This window comes from Microplitis demolitor, chromosome 5 (assembly GCF_026212275.2).
Source record: "Microplitis demolitor isolate Queensland-Clemson2020A chromosome 5, iyMicDemo2.1a, whole genome shotgun sequence".
Classification (NCBI taxonomy): Eukaryota; Metazoa; Arthropoda; class Insecta; order Hymenoptera; family Braconidae; genus Microplitis; species Microplitis demolitor.
In genome coordinates, this window is record NC_068549.1 from 9796087 (window position 1) to 9813312 (window position 17226).

General features: G+C 28.2%; 3 protein-coding genes across 3 annotated transcripts; all 3 read left to right on the forward strand.

Moving 5' to 3' along the window:
* The first annotated feature begins 239 nt into the window (after positions 1-239).
* Positions 240-3663, forward strand: LOC103578454 (splicing factor ESS-2 homolog). Its single transcript, XM_008559561.2, has 2 exons — positions 240-1689; positions 3231-3663. Exons 1-2 carry the CDS (start codon positions 530-532, stop codon positions 3523-3525), a joined length of 1455 nt encoding a protein of 484 aa, XP_008557783.1. The 5' UTR covers positions 240-529; the 3' UTR covers positions 3526-3663.
* Positions 3664-4244: 581 nt separating this feature from the next.
* Positions 4245-6470, forward strand: LOC103578452 (probable basic-leucine zipper transcription factor S). The gene is made up of 4 exons (XM_008559560.3): positions 4245-4675; positions 4736-5490; positions 5563-5872; positions 5959-6470. The coding sequence occupies exons 1-4, from the start codon at positions 4317-4319 to the stop codon at positions 6293-6295; spliced, it is 1761 nt and encodes a 586-aa protein (XP_008557782.1). The 5' UTR covers positions 4245-4316; the 3' UTR covers positions 6296-6470.
* Positions 6471-13276: 6806 nt separating this feature from the next.
* On the forward strand, positions 13277-15231 carry LOC103578451 (uncharacterized). Its single transcript, XM_008559558.3, has 2 exons — positions 13277-13470; positions 13543-15231. The coding sequence occupies exons 1-2, from the start codon at positions 13309-13311 to the stop codon at positions 15034-15036; spliced, it is 1656 nt and encodes a 551-aa protein (XP_008557780.1). The 5' UTR covers positions 13277-13308; the 3' UTR covers positions 15037-15231.
* Positions 15232-17226: the final 1995 nt, after the last annotated feature.

A 17226-nucleotide genomic window follows, 5' to 3' on the forward strand; every position in this document is an offset into this window, starting at 1 on the left:
AAAAATTGACTTTGAGACAAAATACAATTTTTTTAGTCTTTTTTAAGACATCTTAAAGTCTTAAAGATATCATGTAATATTCAAAATTAGAAACAATAACGCGCGTCTTTTCTATAACGCAGTTGATAAATATTTTTTATAGTTTAGTTATTTATAGATGGCGCCAGCTCTTAATAGCTTAACAGTGTTTCATGAAAACAAGGTATTGAATCTTTTAAAGAAAATCCCAGAGAGCGCCACCTCCTTAATAGTAAAAATTAGCATGGCAATTACACCCTCAGTCGTAAATAAAAACTTACAAAATAAACATAAATACGTTTTCTAAAAAAAATTCGTTACAAAAAAAATTTAATATTTTTGATTAAAAATAGTGGCCAATTTAATGATAAAACATACATTTTTATTATTTTTATTAAAATAATGTGGTGTATAAAAATAAGTGCGTGTGAGTAAATTAACCTCATTTATTTATTCAATAAATAAATTTAAACGTTTTATTATAAGAATAAAAAATATAAAAAAAATAAGGATGAGCTCACCGATGGATACGCCAGGATCTCAAGCTCTTGAAGCAATTAAAAATATAAAGGACTTATCAATATTTAAAAAACCAATGGGCCCTGCAAGACGTAGTAAAAAATTCCGACCAACAACTTTAGATGAAGATACTTACATTGAAAAGATGGGTGAAATAATAGAGAGAGATTTTTTTCCTCATTTAGAAAAATTAAAAGCTCAAAATGACTATTTGCATGCTATAGAACAGAATGATGCCAAGAAAATGAGAGAGCTGTACACGAAATATAGTTCTGGACGACCAGTAACTGAAAGATTATCTAGTCCTGCAACATTTGAGACTCCTTTACGTGAAGATCTAAACAATTTAACTAAAAATAATCGGGATTGTAAAAATTCGTCAGTGGCTGGAGAAAATACAATTGAAGATGATAAAAAACAATTAATGGGATTAGATTCATATTTAAGCTCTCATACAAGTGAAGATAATGCGAGCTTTGAAGAAATGATGGAAGAAGCAGATAAACGGCAAAGAATAAAATATTCATGGCTTTATAAAATGGAAGAAAATTCAAAAGTTCTGAGTGTTGATGCAAATGATAATACTTTAGCAATTACTACTGATAAAAAATCACGGCCATTAATGTTAGATACATGGAATTATAGAAATAAAAATTATATAATGTATATTCCTGATGGTGTTGAATTAACATCAGAAGAAAAAATAGAAATGGCTAAAAGAAAACAAGAAATAGTTCATTTAAATACAAGATTAAATATAAATCCATTTAACGAAAAACACAATAAAGAGACGCTTAATGAACTGGCAAAATCACAGCTTAAAGTATATGATGGAAAAATAGGTGTCGATGGTAAAGAAGTTGTTAGGAACCCTACACCAAAAGTAAATGGTTTTAGTTTCGTTGCTACTCCAAGTCCTAGACCAGGTGAATGTGAAAGTCCTTTGATGACGTGGGGAGAAATTGAAGGTACGCCGTTTAGACTTGATGGAGGTGACACACCATTACTAAGATCTAATCAAGGTCCTTCATTTCGTATGGCTGAGCCACCTAAAAGAGAAAAATTGGCTTTACAATTAGCAGAAAAAGCCGGTGAACGACATAGAGATAGGAAAAGTAAAGCATTAGAAGCTGCCAGAAAATCATTTGCAACGTAAGTTATTTATTTATTTATTTATTTATTTAAAGAGTATGTACACTATACAAAATCGGGAGTGAACACAGATTTCAATTTGGATTCCCTCTGGTCCGGAGTTTCAACACTTGAATAAATTTATATTCAAGGCAGTATTCTACTTTGAAGTTGCGAAAAAAAAGCTATTTTTTATGAATTTTTAATAAGATTATGAATAAAGATATACATGTAGGGTTTGTTAGGATTAATAAATATACTATTAAAATACATTAAACAAAATTTTCTTATATATTTTATACTTATACTTTTAATATACAAAAACAACATTCGAATGTAACGCCTTAATAGGTGGGATTGCGCTCGGTGTTAAAATTTCAAAAATGAACAATCTGAAACAGAAATTTTTTGAATTTTTAGATTTAATATATCATTATCAACTGGATGAACTAGGATTTTTAATGTACATGCAAAAATAACAAAATGGCAATGAAAATAAAAAAAATAAAGCAAATTTGTTTTTCTTCTTTTTTATTTTCGTTACCATTTTGTTATTTTTGCATACACATTAAAAATCCCAGTTTAGCCGGTTGATAGTTATTTATCAAATTTAAAAATTCAAAAATTTTCTGTTCTAGATTGTCCATATTTGAGCGCAGACCCTCCTACTAATCGAGGCATTATATTCGAATGATGTTTCTGTATGTTAAAAGTAAATAAAATATATAAAAAAAATTTTTTTAATGTATTTCAATAGTGTATTTATTAAGCCTAACAAACCCTACATTCTATCTTTATTCATAATCTCATTAAAATTCGATAAAAATAGTCTTTTTTAAGCGTTTAAAGTAGAATACTGCTTTAATAGAAACAACTTATTTACGAGAAATATAATTATTTTAATAAATAATTGATTTCAGATATTGATAATTAAACATAATACATTATATTTTTAATTTATAAAATGTTTTAGTATCTCATCAAATTATAATATCATACAATACATAGTAAAAACACTAAATTCTTTAATAGTTATTTTGTTATAATATAAAATTTTATTTCGTAGTATGATTGATGAAAATCATGACAGTTTGTGACTCAGTAAAATTATATTATTTATGGAAAATAAAAAGTCTATTTTTTTAACTTCATAAGCGTGAGTGTTTTCATTATTAGCTGCTTATAATTATTAAAAACTATTTTGCGTGAATATATGTAAAATGAGATTGTAATTATTTCGGTATTTAATATGAATGTCTAAATATAAAAGACCAAACCTCACTATGTATAAGTAGTAATTTACTCCACTAGTTTTCACTACGATGTCATTCTGTCAAGTTTTTTTATAATTAATATCTTCCGAAAATTCCTTTCGGAGTGAAATTCAGTCTAAAGAAAAGTAAAAAGTAAAATATCATCCACTCTGAGAAAACTCACCTTCTGAATAAATTTCACTTCCAAAGGGAGTGAATAAATAAAAAATAATCTACTCCACGTTCACTCCGAAAATTTTTTACACTGTAAAAATAAACCAATAATGTAATTCTTATAAATTTTTTCAGGCCGTCACCAAGATGTTTATCAGCAATCGATCGTCTCAGCACAATGTCACCAGCAGCTAGAAGATTAGCCACACAAAAATTACGAATTGTTAGTACACCAAGTCCTCGGCGAACACCATTAAGATCACCATCAATTGGCGTAAAAACTCACAATTTATCCTATCGTGACACATCAACCAGAGTCTCATCAAAGGAATTAGATTTAGATAGTAGTTCCAGATCGAAAGATACTATACTTACTGATAATCTACTCAATTTACCGCACAGACAAAGAGCTTCTGATTTTTTTAACTAATCACTTGCAAATACATTAAAGTTATAATATTTCACTTCTAACTTTTGTTGTCTATCAATATTATATTAATGTTATCAAGACATGTAAAAGTTTAACAGTAAATAAATATTTGTAAATAAATGTAATTAGTATATTTAACTTTTGAAGTAGTCTTTAATTTCTTTCTTAATCAACAATTATTATAAAACTGCGATTTTGTAATTTCTTTTTATCGGTATAAAATATTTTGAATAAAAACTCTTTAAATTTAAATGCGAAAAATTAACTTTTTAAAAATTAAATTAACGAGTATAAAATTTTGAATAATTTATTATTTTTATTTATACTTACTACTAATGCCTGTAATGAGGAAGAGAATCAGGTAAAAAGAATTTTGTTAATAAATATATTTCTTAGCAACCAGTTAAATTTAAAATTCAAGATTCCGAAATAACCGGAACTTGAAAAACAGTAAACGAATAAATAAATATTCGTTATTATAATAAACGCAAATGGAAATATAATAAACTCTCAAAGTTTATGATTACATATTTCGTAACTTTTAAATAAGAAGGTGAAAAAGAAATTAAAAACAAGTATCTTGTAAAAATTTGTACGGAAGTTTATATTATTATTTCTCAATAAATATCAACAATTGATTTTATATAAAAACAAACATCATATTGTTGTTCTCATACTAATTATTGCAAAAGTACTGTAAGTCTTGAGCGATATAAATAGCCAGAGTAATTTTTTATTCGCCACAATTGAGTTAACTTTTCACCAGTTAATACACAAGTAAAAAGCTAACAATGAAGCCTGTTGTTGTTTTACTTTTAACAATTTATGTAACAACCATTTTGGCACATGGCCATTCGGAACTTTGTGGATTCGGGCAAGGTGTTAATCCGTGTAGAGAATGTGATAGTGGCAATGCAGCTTTCTTAGCATCGGAACGTCGTCCTAAGCAACCTCATACTTTTGTGGCTCCATCAGTTATCAATGAATTGGCTGCTTTCAAGAAAACATTGGCAAGTGTATCACGAAATTGCAATAGACCTGGAGGATGTGGCTCTGGATCTGCAACTCGAACAACTCCTGAGCAAACTAAAAAAGGACTAGGTGTTGCTGAAATATTATCATTGGGCCCTAATGTTAAACTTGCACCAAAGTATAAAATTCTTTATTAAATTTCATTATACATTAAATATTTATTACATTATTTTTTTAGATTTAATCCAATTGGTGATCTTTGCACTCACAAAACCCAAAGTAGAAGTAATTTGTTAACTAAAGGAAGAAAGATGCTTGTTAAGCCTGCACGACCTGGAAGAGTCTTATGTAAGACTGATAAATTTGATTCATCTTCCGTTGGGGCAATACCTACTGTATATAATTCTGAGAACCATGCAACCTATGAAATTCAACAAAATAATGATAATTTAATGAATTCATTCAATACTATTATGAACAAAATGAATTTCAATAGTAATTTAAATAGTCATGGATTTAAAGGAACGAGTAGCAATGGTATTTTCCGAGATGATACCATGATAAATAACAATGCGATGAATAAAATTAGCTCAAGTAATTTGATGTCAAGTGGTAGCTGTATTTCAAACAACAATATTTTCAGTAAATTAACAACTACTTTGAATGAAAAAAATTCAAATACTCCTGTAACTAGCGGCAGTAATTCTTATGCCACAAATATTTTAAGTGAAATGACAAAGTTTTTATCAAACGATCATTCAACTCAACAATATTCCGCAAATCAAGAAAGTGTTGTCAAGAAAAATGATTTGACCGCAAAATTTTTAACCCCCGCGATAAATAAATACAATAATAATAACAATAATAATAATAATAATTTTAATGTGGAGATGGGTGATAGCCACTCTAAATCTTCGAAGCTTGTCAATATTTTAGATCCTTCGACCGGAAATCCTCACACTGTTTCACTAGACGAACTTTGTGATGGGAGAGGTAATAATTTATTATTAATCTCTGTATTATAATTAAATTAAAATCATTTACAATTAATTGCTTAATATTCAGATTTAACATACGAAGAGCAGGAAAAAGTTTATAAAGGTGTAGAACTACCAATAATACCGGCTGATGCACTTACATGGAAACTAACTTTAGACAAACTTTTCAAACCTTTGATGACTGTAAGCAATCGCGAAATACAAACAAAAGTAAACGAGGGACAGTTAGGATTTGGTCCAAATCAAATACCAATCAATGATCTGAAAAAACCAAAGGTTATAGAAATTCCTGAAGAAAAACTCCATATTGCTGAACAACCAACCGTTGAGTTTAAATCTCCTGCTATGCCACAAAAAATACCGATACCCAGCTACCTGTAACTGTTTATCATTTATTATTTATTTGACATTATTTTAATGAGAGTTTTCATAAATTATTATAAAAGTTTCTTTTTCCTTTCAGTGAATTGGGTTATAAATCATATGAACCGCCAAAGAACACTTTTATTATTGAAAAACAATCTCCAGCTCGAGTAGAAGAAATTACACGAACAATAGTAGATGAAGTACCATGTGGAAATATGGGACCAGCTCTTCCAGATTATCACCCTGGTGAAATAATTGCCGTCGAAAGAAATGATAACGAAGATAGTTGTCAACACAACCAAGGAAGTTATCAAGTAAATCAACAAAGTTATAGTGAATCTTTCATTAATTCTGAACATTCACGTGAAGATCAAGTTCGTGGAGGATATTTGGATTCAAATCACCAACATTCCTTGACCTGTTCCTGTATTTAAAATTTTTCTTAAAGACTACTAATAATCAATGGGAATTATTAAAAACATTTTAAAACCTGACATGTTAAAATACATAAAAATGTACTGATAATTAATTTATATTATTATTAAATTTACATGCAATCTTGCATTGACTATACGTTTAAATAAAACGATGTTATTTTATTATATATTATCATTATTTATTTATTTATTTATTTATTTGGCCATAGAGTTGAATCCTTGCGGTTATCCAAAATGCATAGTATTACATAATAGTATATATAGTAGTTAAATAATAGATAAAAAAAATAATAAAATTCGTATAATTATTCCATTCATCATCTTAATTAGCAATCATTCGATTTGAGAAATAATCTCTTGGTAACTCATTCTATATTCTAATTGCATTAATTAAGAACGATTAGTCGTATTTCATGCTGTGGCAATTTGGTATCATCAGATAGTTTCGACGGATATTACCTCTGCGAAAACGAGGCTCCAACACAGAAATCCTTCATGAAATGTGACTTGATTTAAATATAATATTTTGTAAACTAAACAACAAAAGAAAATATCCCGCCTCAATTTTAGAGTTAGCCATCATAGATTATTTTAATATGACGTAACGTTTATTTAGAGCTTCAGTCATTGTTCACCAGTTATATCGGTGTATACTCTATCAAAAAAATCCTCGTGGGAATCCCGTTTAGAGTCCCATATAAATTCTTACATGGCATTTTCGGATGAATTCCCATATATTTTCCTATACGAATGCATCATAGGTTTCTATATAGATTCTTACGTGGTTTTCCATAGGAATCCACAGTATCATAAATCCATACGGGAATCTAGTATGGATTCCTGTATGAATTTTTAAAATGATTTTCTATGAGAATCCAAAGCATGCGAAAATCCATATAGAGCCTTAGTTTAGATTTGTATGTGGACGTATATGGTTCACCATGTATATTAAATTTTCACATAGAAATCCAGTTATGCAGGTTCCTAAACGAATTTATAACATGGAAATCCAACTACCCTCAGTTTCCTATGTGGCATCCCTGTTTGGGAATCAAGGTATCTATATTTTCCTACATCGATTCTTATATAGATCTGTACTTTCCTGTGTTGATCCCTATGGATCCTTGTGCAATTCTATAGTTTTTTATATGAATTTCTACCAATTCACATATGAGCCTACATAGATTTGTTTAATAATAGAACTATCAAATACAAGAAATATTAGCGTAATAATTAGTTTTTTCTTTGTTTATAAATTAAATACATCACCATATAATTTTTTAAAATTCTTTCTTTGAGTATATCGTAAATTAATAAGTCTACAATCGATAATTTTTTTTTTTTTTTTTAGATTAAAGAATAATATAAAAAAAAAATAAATGATAAAGTAATATATTACGAAATGTAAATTATAGTTTTAGTTTGCTTACAAAAATATGTCAAAACACAAAAGAGTGGTAATTTATTTGGATGATAGAGAGCAAGAGAGAACCAATATTGCTTGTAAAATTTCAAGCTGTCAGAATCCAAGGGAGTTGACTTGTTTTAAGGGTTCTGACGCATAACAGCGGTTTGATAAATTTATCGTTTGCTCACTACTCTCTCTGTCTTGGATTTTAAAGTATGCCTGTCAACGGCTCATAAAGTTTTGCGTTCAAGCAAGTAGTCTTTAGAAGCAAAAAAAGATTAAAAATTTTATACCACATGGTGTTCCTTGATGATCTCTTAGGCTATAGTCATCTATTATTAAAGACAAAATACTCTTTATATCTTTTTTTGTTTTTCCATCATTAAAGCATTGAAAACTTGAATTTTAAGTATACTTTAAGATTATTCAATTTAAATAAAGTAATAAAATATTGTAACGATAAAAATCGTTTATTTACAGTTATGAAATTATAAAATTTTCCAGCATATAGTATAAATATAAACCATCATAATTTCTTACTCAATTCATTATATTTATAATAAATTAAAAGATTATATCTATAATGAACGGAAGTATACTTTATTTTTTTTTTTATTTATAATTTCGTATATTCAGACCTTTAAATGTTCTTTGTTTTCTGTATCAAGACATTATTATTATTTGTTTAATATTAATATTAAATATATCGTGATACAGACGATTCCTGATACATATCATCTCTAATCAGATCTGAAAAGTGACCTATAGCTCGATTGTACATTTATATATACTTACGTAAGAACAGATATGAAATAATTTGTATGCATAACTATGAATTTATTCTGAATCAAATATGATTCATACTTATATATATATATACTTATAGGTTTGTAATTGAAGAAGATTCATTCTAGGAAAAAAAGTTTATATATGATCTTATATAAACTAGTTTAATAAAACAACACACACACACAGAGTAAAAAAAAATTGTGTATCTGTGTTGAAAACTGTCCGTTATATAGTATATTTTACACCTCGGGCAAGAAAGTAAGAAATGTCTCAGATCGCATGTAATTGTTGACCGAGGCGAAGCCGAGGTCAACAAACATGTGATCTGAGACATTTCTTATTTACTGCCCAGGGTGTCAATACTATTTTTCTCCTCGACGGAGTTTAATTTTTGTTTAATAATTTTTTTATATTTTTTTTTTTGAAAAGGACATCTAAAAACAAAAATTTTGAAAAAAAAAATAACATCCCAATCAGTCGAGTTTTGAGAAAGTTACAGCTATTTAAAATAAAAAAAGCCATTTTTTTCAAAAATTTATAACTTTTTTTTGGTTGAGTGAAAAAATTAAAAAAAAATTATGAGAATTATTTTTAATGGGGTAGTAAAGAGAAAAAATTTTCAGCTAAATCTAAAGGGGTCGGGTTCAAAAGTGGTCGATTTGGTGTGAAATGCCCCATGTATATCTATATATATGAGGATGGGTAAAAAAAATCAACTATTTTTTTTTTTACAAGTGCCACGAAAAAATGGGTTGCTAGACACCTTAAAAAAATTCTCACCAAATATGAGCTCTTAATTTTAATAGGAAGATCCTCTGCATCGCAGTTTTCTATTTTTTTCTCAGTCCAATAGAAAAAAATACATACCTCATCATTAATTGATTGTACAAAAAACTGTTTGAGAAGAATTTTGTAGGAAATTGAATGCTCTACAAAAAAGGTATCATATTTTTTCCGTAAACCTCACCATTCCAATGATATTGACGATTAAAGTTTAATTATTTTAAGACAAATTTCATTATTGTTTATGAATTTTATAACTCGACAATAACTGACTATTATAAAATGCGCAATACCAATTTTTGTAGGAAATTAACTGCTCTATAAAAATGGTGTCTTATGTTTTGACGATTAAATTAAGCGTCCAAAAGATATTCATCATCAAACTTTAATGTGTACTAATTTTAAGAGTTTTTGATAAGATAATCAAAAAAATTTCAATTCAATTCATGAATTTCATACAAATTTCATTTTTTGTCGTTAATATAAGTATTATTAAACTTTTATTTTCAAAATTTTTGAAAATTTTTTTTTCAATAGTTCTAAACATTTTATTTTCAATTATTAGAAGTCACGATTATGTTGTGTTTTTTTCGATATTGTCTTCAAAACGGCTTTAAAAATTTTCCACTATAGCTAGATATTGTCCTAGGAAAAATTTCTTCTATAGAGAATTTTTTGTTTTATATTTCATATCTTATTGCAAGTTGTTAAAGAGCATCGAAAAAATTACCCTACTTATAATAAAAAATTGATGAAAATTAATAACTCAGTTTAAAATTGAAATAAAAAATTTTTCTATAATCAATTGGACATTTTTTTTTTCCAAAACTGAAATATATCATAATATATTTGTAATGAAAACTTTGCTTTTTTTATCAACAAATAATTAACTAAGCGATAAATAATGCACAATTTATTGTTTTAAATGTAAACTAAGATACTTACACATAAAAGAAAACTTGATAAATATTTTGAAGTTTCTCAGCTGATAAAAACTAAAATTCGTATAAACGTTCTCAAAACTTATGAATTACATAGAAATTTTTTTGATTATCTTATCAAAAACTCTTAAAATTAGTACACATTAAAGTTTGATGATGAATATCTTTTGGACGCTTAATTTAATCGTCAAAACATAAGACACCATTTTTATAGAGCAGTTAATTTCCTACAAAAATTGGTATTGCGCATTTTATAATAGTCAGTTATTGTCGAGTTATAAAATTCATAAACAATAATGAAATTTGTCTTAAAATAATTAAACTTTAATCGTCAATATCATTGGAATGGTGAGGTTTACGGAAAAAATATAAGATACTTTTTTTGTAGAGCATTCAATTTCCTACAAAATTCTTCTCAAACAGTTTTTTGTACAATCAATTAATGATGAGGTATGTATTTTTTTCTATTGGACTGAGAAAAAAATAGAAAACTGCGATGCGGAGGATCTTCCTATTAAAATTAAGAGCTCATATTTGGTGAGAATTTTTTTAAGGTGTCTAGCAACCCATTTTTTCGTGGCACTTGTAAAAAAAAAATAGTTGATTTTTTTGACCCACCCTAATGTGGAGATAAGTGGATGTTAGACTTGATACATGTGGATAGAAGTGGGTGTACGAACGGATAAATGTAGGTATAATAGTGGATACATGTGAATGTATAAGAGTGAAACACATGAGGATATAAAAGTGAATATAAGAGTAGATATATGTGAACATGAGTGGATTGATGTCGATATAAGTGGATGTAAGAGTAAATACATGTGGATAGGAGTGGATATAAGAGTGGATGTAAGAACGGATAAATGTGGATATAATAGTGAATACATGTGGATGCAAGAGTTAAACACATGTGGATTGGTCATTCCATGTCAAATCGACCGATAGTTGGAATCGACCGCTTTCGATTTGGATGAAATTTGGTCAGAAGTTTTCTTTCAGCCTATAAGGAAGTTTTACCAACGGAAAAAATTAAAAAAATTTTTATCAAAAGTTATGCAAAAACTCAAAATCTTATCATTTTTCGAATTTTCCAAGATTATTTTTTGAATATCTCGAAAACTGTTAGAGTTACACGAATCGACCTTGGTTCATTTCAAGAGAATACTTAAAGCTACAAAAAAAAATTATGCTTGAAAAAACAATTTTGAAAAATCAAAAAATTTCACAATTTGGAAATGTTCAAAATTGAATAATTCAAAAACTGGTTTTTTTGGCTCAAATTTTTTTGTAGATTACCTATATCTGTTTTTAAAAGACGCTGAAATTTTCAGAGAGGTTTTTTTCCCAACCTCTTACTGAAATAATTAGTCCAAGATTGATTTGTGGATTTCTTCAAAATAATATAAAAAATGAGAAAATCCAACGTTACTGGAAGAAGACACTGTTCGACTTTTTTTGTAAGCAAAAAGTGATTTCTATACCAAGACCGAGTAAATAAAGTGCTCTAAATTGTAAATTATTTACCGGATCAGGTCGTCAAAACTTTTATTTTGAAGGGAAGAATCATAGTAGAAACTGCGAACCAAAACTCAAATCAAAATATTAAAAACTTTTTAAGTAATAAATTTTTAAGTCAAAATGGAAAATTTATAATTATTGGATTATATCTAAAACAAATATGAATATTTTTATATAGTTATGCACATTTTTTTTTGGAGATGATAGTAAAAATATCTTTTCAACTAATGTAAGAAAATTACTGGTGTTAGCAACCATTCTACCATTAATTGACGACTGTTCAGTAGTACTCATTGATTCAAATTGTGAAGATGACCTGAAGCTACAGCGAGCTGTGAATAGCTCAATAAGATTCATTTATAGTCTAAAAAAGCATGAACATACTACTCCATATCGCGGTGAACTGGGATGGTTGTCCATCAAATACCGTAGATTATATTACATGGCATACTACTTTCATAAATTACTGGAGGTAGGCAAACCTAAGTATTTATGAGACATGTTTATGCAGGATACTGATGTTCGGCGCTCGAGCAGATTAGCAGCAAAAAAGCACTCCTGCTTTAAAATGTCTCATTTTGCACCTACTTTGAAAAGTCTTTCTTGGTGACTGTGATAAGATTCTGGGATGAACTACCTGGTGACATAGTAAATTCTAGCAACTTACAACTGTTCAAAAATAAACTCTTTGATTTTCTTCTGGATCTCGATAAGTAACATAATTCTTGATGAAAGATAATTTGATCTCAAATATTGTTTAGTATTATGAAGTTATTCAGAGCTTGATTTATTTTTATTTTTATTATTAATAAGTTTCATTGAGAAATTTAATTTATTAAGTTAGTCCTAGTTTGCATTAGAGCTTTTGATAAAAGTAAGTGTTAAAAGTAAAGTTATTACTTGAATCAGAGTCTATATAATTTTTTTTTTTTTTATATATTATAGTGTTATGTGATTACATTTACTTTTGAAACTAGTTTTAATATGTATTTATCATGTATTTATAATTATCATTTGGCCTGTTGCCTTGGCATAATAAAAACAAATCAATCAATCAATCAATCTTTCTCTCTCTATGCTGTATAGGTAAATCCTTTTCTATAAGCATTATTAAATAAATAAATAAATTTTGTTATTGAAACAAATAAGCTAGAATGATAAATATACTATATTGCTCATTATTCTTATTGGAATTTTTTCTTGAGATTTTTATATCTTATATTTATCAAAATATACTTTTAATTGATATTGAGCTGACGAAATCATATTACAAACGTAACTTAAATACTTCCTTTATCCGTGCTAACAGTACATACACACACGGAAGCGAATTCTAAAAGATAAAGAATTTAAAAATTTTACTTTATATGTTATGAAAAAAAGTAAATTGTTTACGAATGAACACAAATCTTACCCCGGATAATTAAGATTCAAGCAATTATGTTGACGGATTTTTTTTTTTTTTTTTTTTTATACGATTAATGGATTTAGTGTTTTCAAACACTTCCTGTCTGGGGTTATATAAAAACGAGTAATTGAATGTCTCAGTACAGTCTCTAAAAGCATTCATCATGAATATTTATAAAAATTTATTAACGGTGGTTACTCTATTGATATTGTTTTGCCAGGCGTTTTCATATCCAGATGTAAGGCAAAATCAAAACCAAGAAGGTGTCGAAAATGCTGTAACACTACATCAAATTGAAGAGCAAACTGTTGATTCAAATTCACAGGTATAGAAATAAAATATATTATATAATTTTTCTATTATCAAATTAATATTTAAATATTTTTGTATTTTCCAGGACGATTTGAAACGGCCAACTCGTAAAGTTGAATGCCCGTTTACTAAATCAAAAGGTACAAGATCATCAAGCTCTCGAGTATCAAGCTGTCCATTTGCAAAACATTCATCTCCACAGAAAACCTACGCGATTGTAAATACATGCGAAGAAAGTGGTGGAATGTCAAACTTTGTTTCACAATTTAGTATCATTGTAGAAGAACTTTTCACGCGAATGAAAGATCTGATGGATATTATGCCATTAGCTCTAGACAATATTAAAAATCAAGCAGTTTTAAGACCGGGATTAACTGAAGTCGTGGAAATAACTTCTGAAAGTTGTGCTAAAACCCAAAAGGATCTTTCTGGGTTTTTTGATTTCTTCGGTAATATCTTTCAATCACATAAATCCGAGTCCGAAGGGTATGAACATCCAGATGTTGACGTCAGTGGTTGCTTAGAAACGATTAAGGAACATCTATTGAGTTTTCTTGGGTTTTTGAAGCCATGCATGAAAAATTCTGAAGATGAGACGACCCAAAGACTATCAAAAATAGAAAAATATCTTGAACTTCTTGTACCATCTAAATTCAAATCTTTGTCCATGCCTTGCATGTCATCACAGAAAACAATTAAGTATCCATCACTGTTTAAAAAACATACAAGTTCAATTATAAATAATTGTGATAATGACGTTTCATTAACTAATCAAATTCAGACGTTACGTGAATTATCTAATTTTATGAATCAATTTCCTGGAATTATAAATGACGTGATGAATGCAGTCAGAACAACAACACAACTGCAGGGGCAGACGAAAGAAGCTTATTCAAATTTAAAAGCTCATCCATCTTTTCCAATGCCAGATTCTTCCTGTCAACAAAAAATCATACCGGTTCAACCTCAGTATTCAGTTCCTAATTTTGATTTTTCTAAAATCTTAGAAATGATTACTCAATTACAGTTGAAAAATACTCAAACGGCTAATGGAATGTCTACCCAAGTAACTTCTATTTTGCCTAAAACCGAGCATACTAAAAATTTCCAATTAACATCGGGAATTTCTCCTTCATGTTCAGGACAAAGCATTATCGATCAAGTGTCTATGGGAATGTCTTCTAATGGAAGAAATCATAATTTAGAAAGTTATTTACTGATACCCAACTTTAATACTCACTCTTCAAATACCAAAACTGAAAATACATACACGGCAAATTTGTCGAATTTAGATTTGTTAAATGTCAAAGTACGCCTGGAAAGATCCACTGTTAAGACCATTTTTAATGATCGTAATCCTCAAGCTGGTGATATAATAATTATCAATATTACTAACGACGTTTTTCTTGTCGGAGTGTCTTCTGATGATTTTGGTCCTATAGTATTTAATTATCTTTATCGAGGTGTTTCCCATAAATCACCTTATAGTTATCACACAGTAATATGGAATCTATCCAGTCAAGATTTTTCCTGTAATCCACAAATATTAAGTGAAATGGTATCTCATCAAATAGTATAAACAACTGTCTTCATAATTAAATATAACGATTTATGTAATAATATTATTTATTTTCATTTACAAAAAGGATATGTCTTTTCTATAATTATATGTTTATTACTAATTATCTTACAATAAACAAGGTTATTAGCAAACAAATGTTATTAATCAGTTTTACTATGTTTTTACCATGATAATTTGTACAATTAAATAATACATCATTTTTAGTTCCTATATAATTCTTTCCTGTATGATTTCAATAATATAAGTGACAAATAAAAAATATTGCTGGTACATCTATACGGTGCGTCTATGGCAGAAAATAAATACATATATATATCTATGTAAATACAGTACCTAGTTTTTAAAAAGTAACGATATTAATATGGGCAATGATTGATATTGTATTTACACGGTATAAATGAGTACATATAGGTTAAAATTTGAAAGAAAACAGATAATGTAATAATTTTTTCATATGATACCAGGATATAAAGTTTCAATGTCTCTACCGGCAGTTGAAACAAGCTCATTATGTTGACGGAATTTTTTTTTTTTTATTTACAATAAGTGGATTTAGTGTTTTCAAACACTTCCTACGTAGGGTTATATAAAAACGGGTAATTGAATGTTTCCGTACAGTCTCTAAAAGCATTCATCATGAATATTAATAAAAATTTATTGGCGATCGCAATTTTAATCCTATTGTATCCTTCACTTATCAAAACTCTCAAAAGTTCGTCCACCGTTGTCAGAGCTAAGTTGTCGATATTATTACCAATCCATTTGACTATTTTGGAATGAAAAGTTTCATCTGAAACATTCTCTTCTTGGACATCACCATTCAGATTTTCATTATTTAACGTTTCATTTAAAGGCTCAACATGGAAACTACCCGATGAAGTTGATATTTCGTAACTAATTGAGTTGCCTAAAATAAAATATACCATCATTAACTATTTATTAATATTTAATTATTGTATATATTAATATTAAAAATTAATGTAACTTACTGAAAGAAATTTCAGGCTCACTGTTATTATTGTGATTGTTATTATTATTATTGTTATTATTACGATTGTTGTTGTTAAATTTATTATAATTTCCAATTATTTTTTCACTCACATCACTGCTACTTGTATCCTCCCACTCAGAGTTAGTTGTTACGTTATCCAACTATCTTTGTTTTTAGGTAGATTTCTTTAGAAATCGGCCTATTGCAATGGGTCTCATGATCGAATTATCAAATAATTTTGCACCATGTATCTTATTTTACCTAGTAGAGTCAAAAAATACCATCCGCTCAAAAGTTTATATATATATATATATAAACTTTTGAGCGGATGGTATTTTTTACCTAATGGTATTTTCACCCTAATATATACATATTAGGGTGCTTCGTTTCCGGGGAAAGTATTTTTTTCGTTGCTCATCAAGCAAAATATTGTTTTTTATGCTATAACAATAGTTTGAGCTCTTAATTCCAATCCTAAGTACTTTTCATTTGATTTCCAAGATTTCCCATTTAAACTACACGTAAATTAAATTACTTTTTTTTCAAGTTTCTAATACTCAGCTGCGTTTTATGACATCGACGCAGTTTTGGTCGCAAATTGTAGGGCATTTGGTGTTCTTTAAAAGTGCCCATAGTAACTTAGCTGTAATTCCAGCTGTTTCACTTGTGTCCGCTGCAGAAGTCATTTTTCCTTTAAAATTGACCTTTATTGGCTTGCAGAACGTAAACCAATGAAAGTACACTGAATATGTTAATAAAAATTTTGTAGGGAATTTTATTCCATTCAAAAAGAGTTCTATGAGTCAAGTACAAAACTTTAGTTAACATAAATGTTAAAGTTCAATAAACAATGTAGTAGTGCTACTTGATCTTACTATTAATTTAATCATTTATATCAAATCATAAAATTACAAATTAATACACATATATATATATATATATATATATATATATATATATATATATATATATATATATATACATATATATATATATATATATATATATATATATATATATATATATATATATATATATATGAGAGATTTTTTAGTTCCCCGAGGTTTGGCCGAAGCTTGATTGTTTGTTTCCCAAGCCTTGGCCAAGGCTCAATTTTTCGTTTCCCAAGGTTCGGCCGAGGCTTGATATTTTGTTTCCCAAGGCTTGGAACATGGCTACCATCCAAGACTTGAACC

What these genes read in the sequence shown, in the direction of transcription:
- LOC103578454 (XM_008559561.2), top strand. Translation starts at nt 530, where the DNA reads ATGAGCTCACCGATGGATACGCCAGGATCTCAAGCTCTTGAAGCAATT. An exon ending in GCCAGAAAATCATTTGCAAC is followed by an intron (nt 1,690 to 3,230) that starts GTAAGTTATTTA and finishes AAATTTTTTCAG; the next exon opens with GCCGTCACCAAGATGTTTAT.
- LOC103578452 (XM_008559560.3), top strand. Translation starts at nt 4,317, where the DNA reads ATGAAGCCTGTTGTTGTTTTACTTTTAACAATTTATGTAACAACCATT. An exon ending in AATGTTAAACTTGCACCAAA is followed by an intron (nt 4,676 to 4,735) that starts GTATAAAATTCT and finishes TTATTTTTTTAG; the next exon opens with ATTTAATCCAATTGGTGATC. An exon ending in CGAACTTTGTGATGGGAGAG is followed by an intron (nt 5,491 to 5,562) that starts GTAATAATTTAT and finishes CTTAATATTCAG; the next exon opens with ATTTAACATACGAAGAGCAG.
- LOC103578451 (XM_008559558.3), top strand. Translation starts at nt 13,309, where the DNA reads ATGAATATTTATAAAAATTTATTAACGGTGGTTACTCTATTGATATTG. An exon ending in CTGTTGATTCAAATTCACAG is followed by an intron (nt 13,471 to 13,542) that starts GTATAGAAATAA and finishes TGTATTTTCCAG; the next exon opens with GACGATTTGAAACGGCCAAC.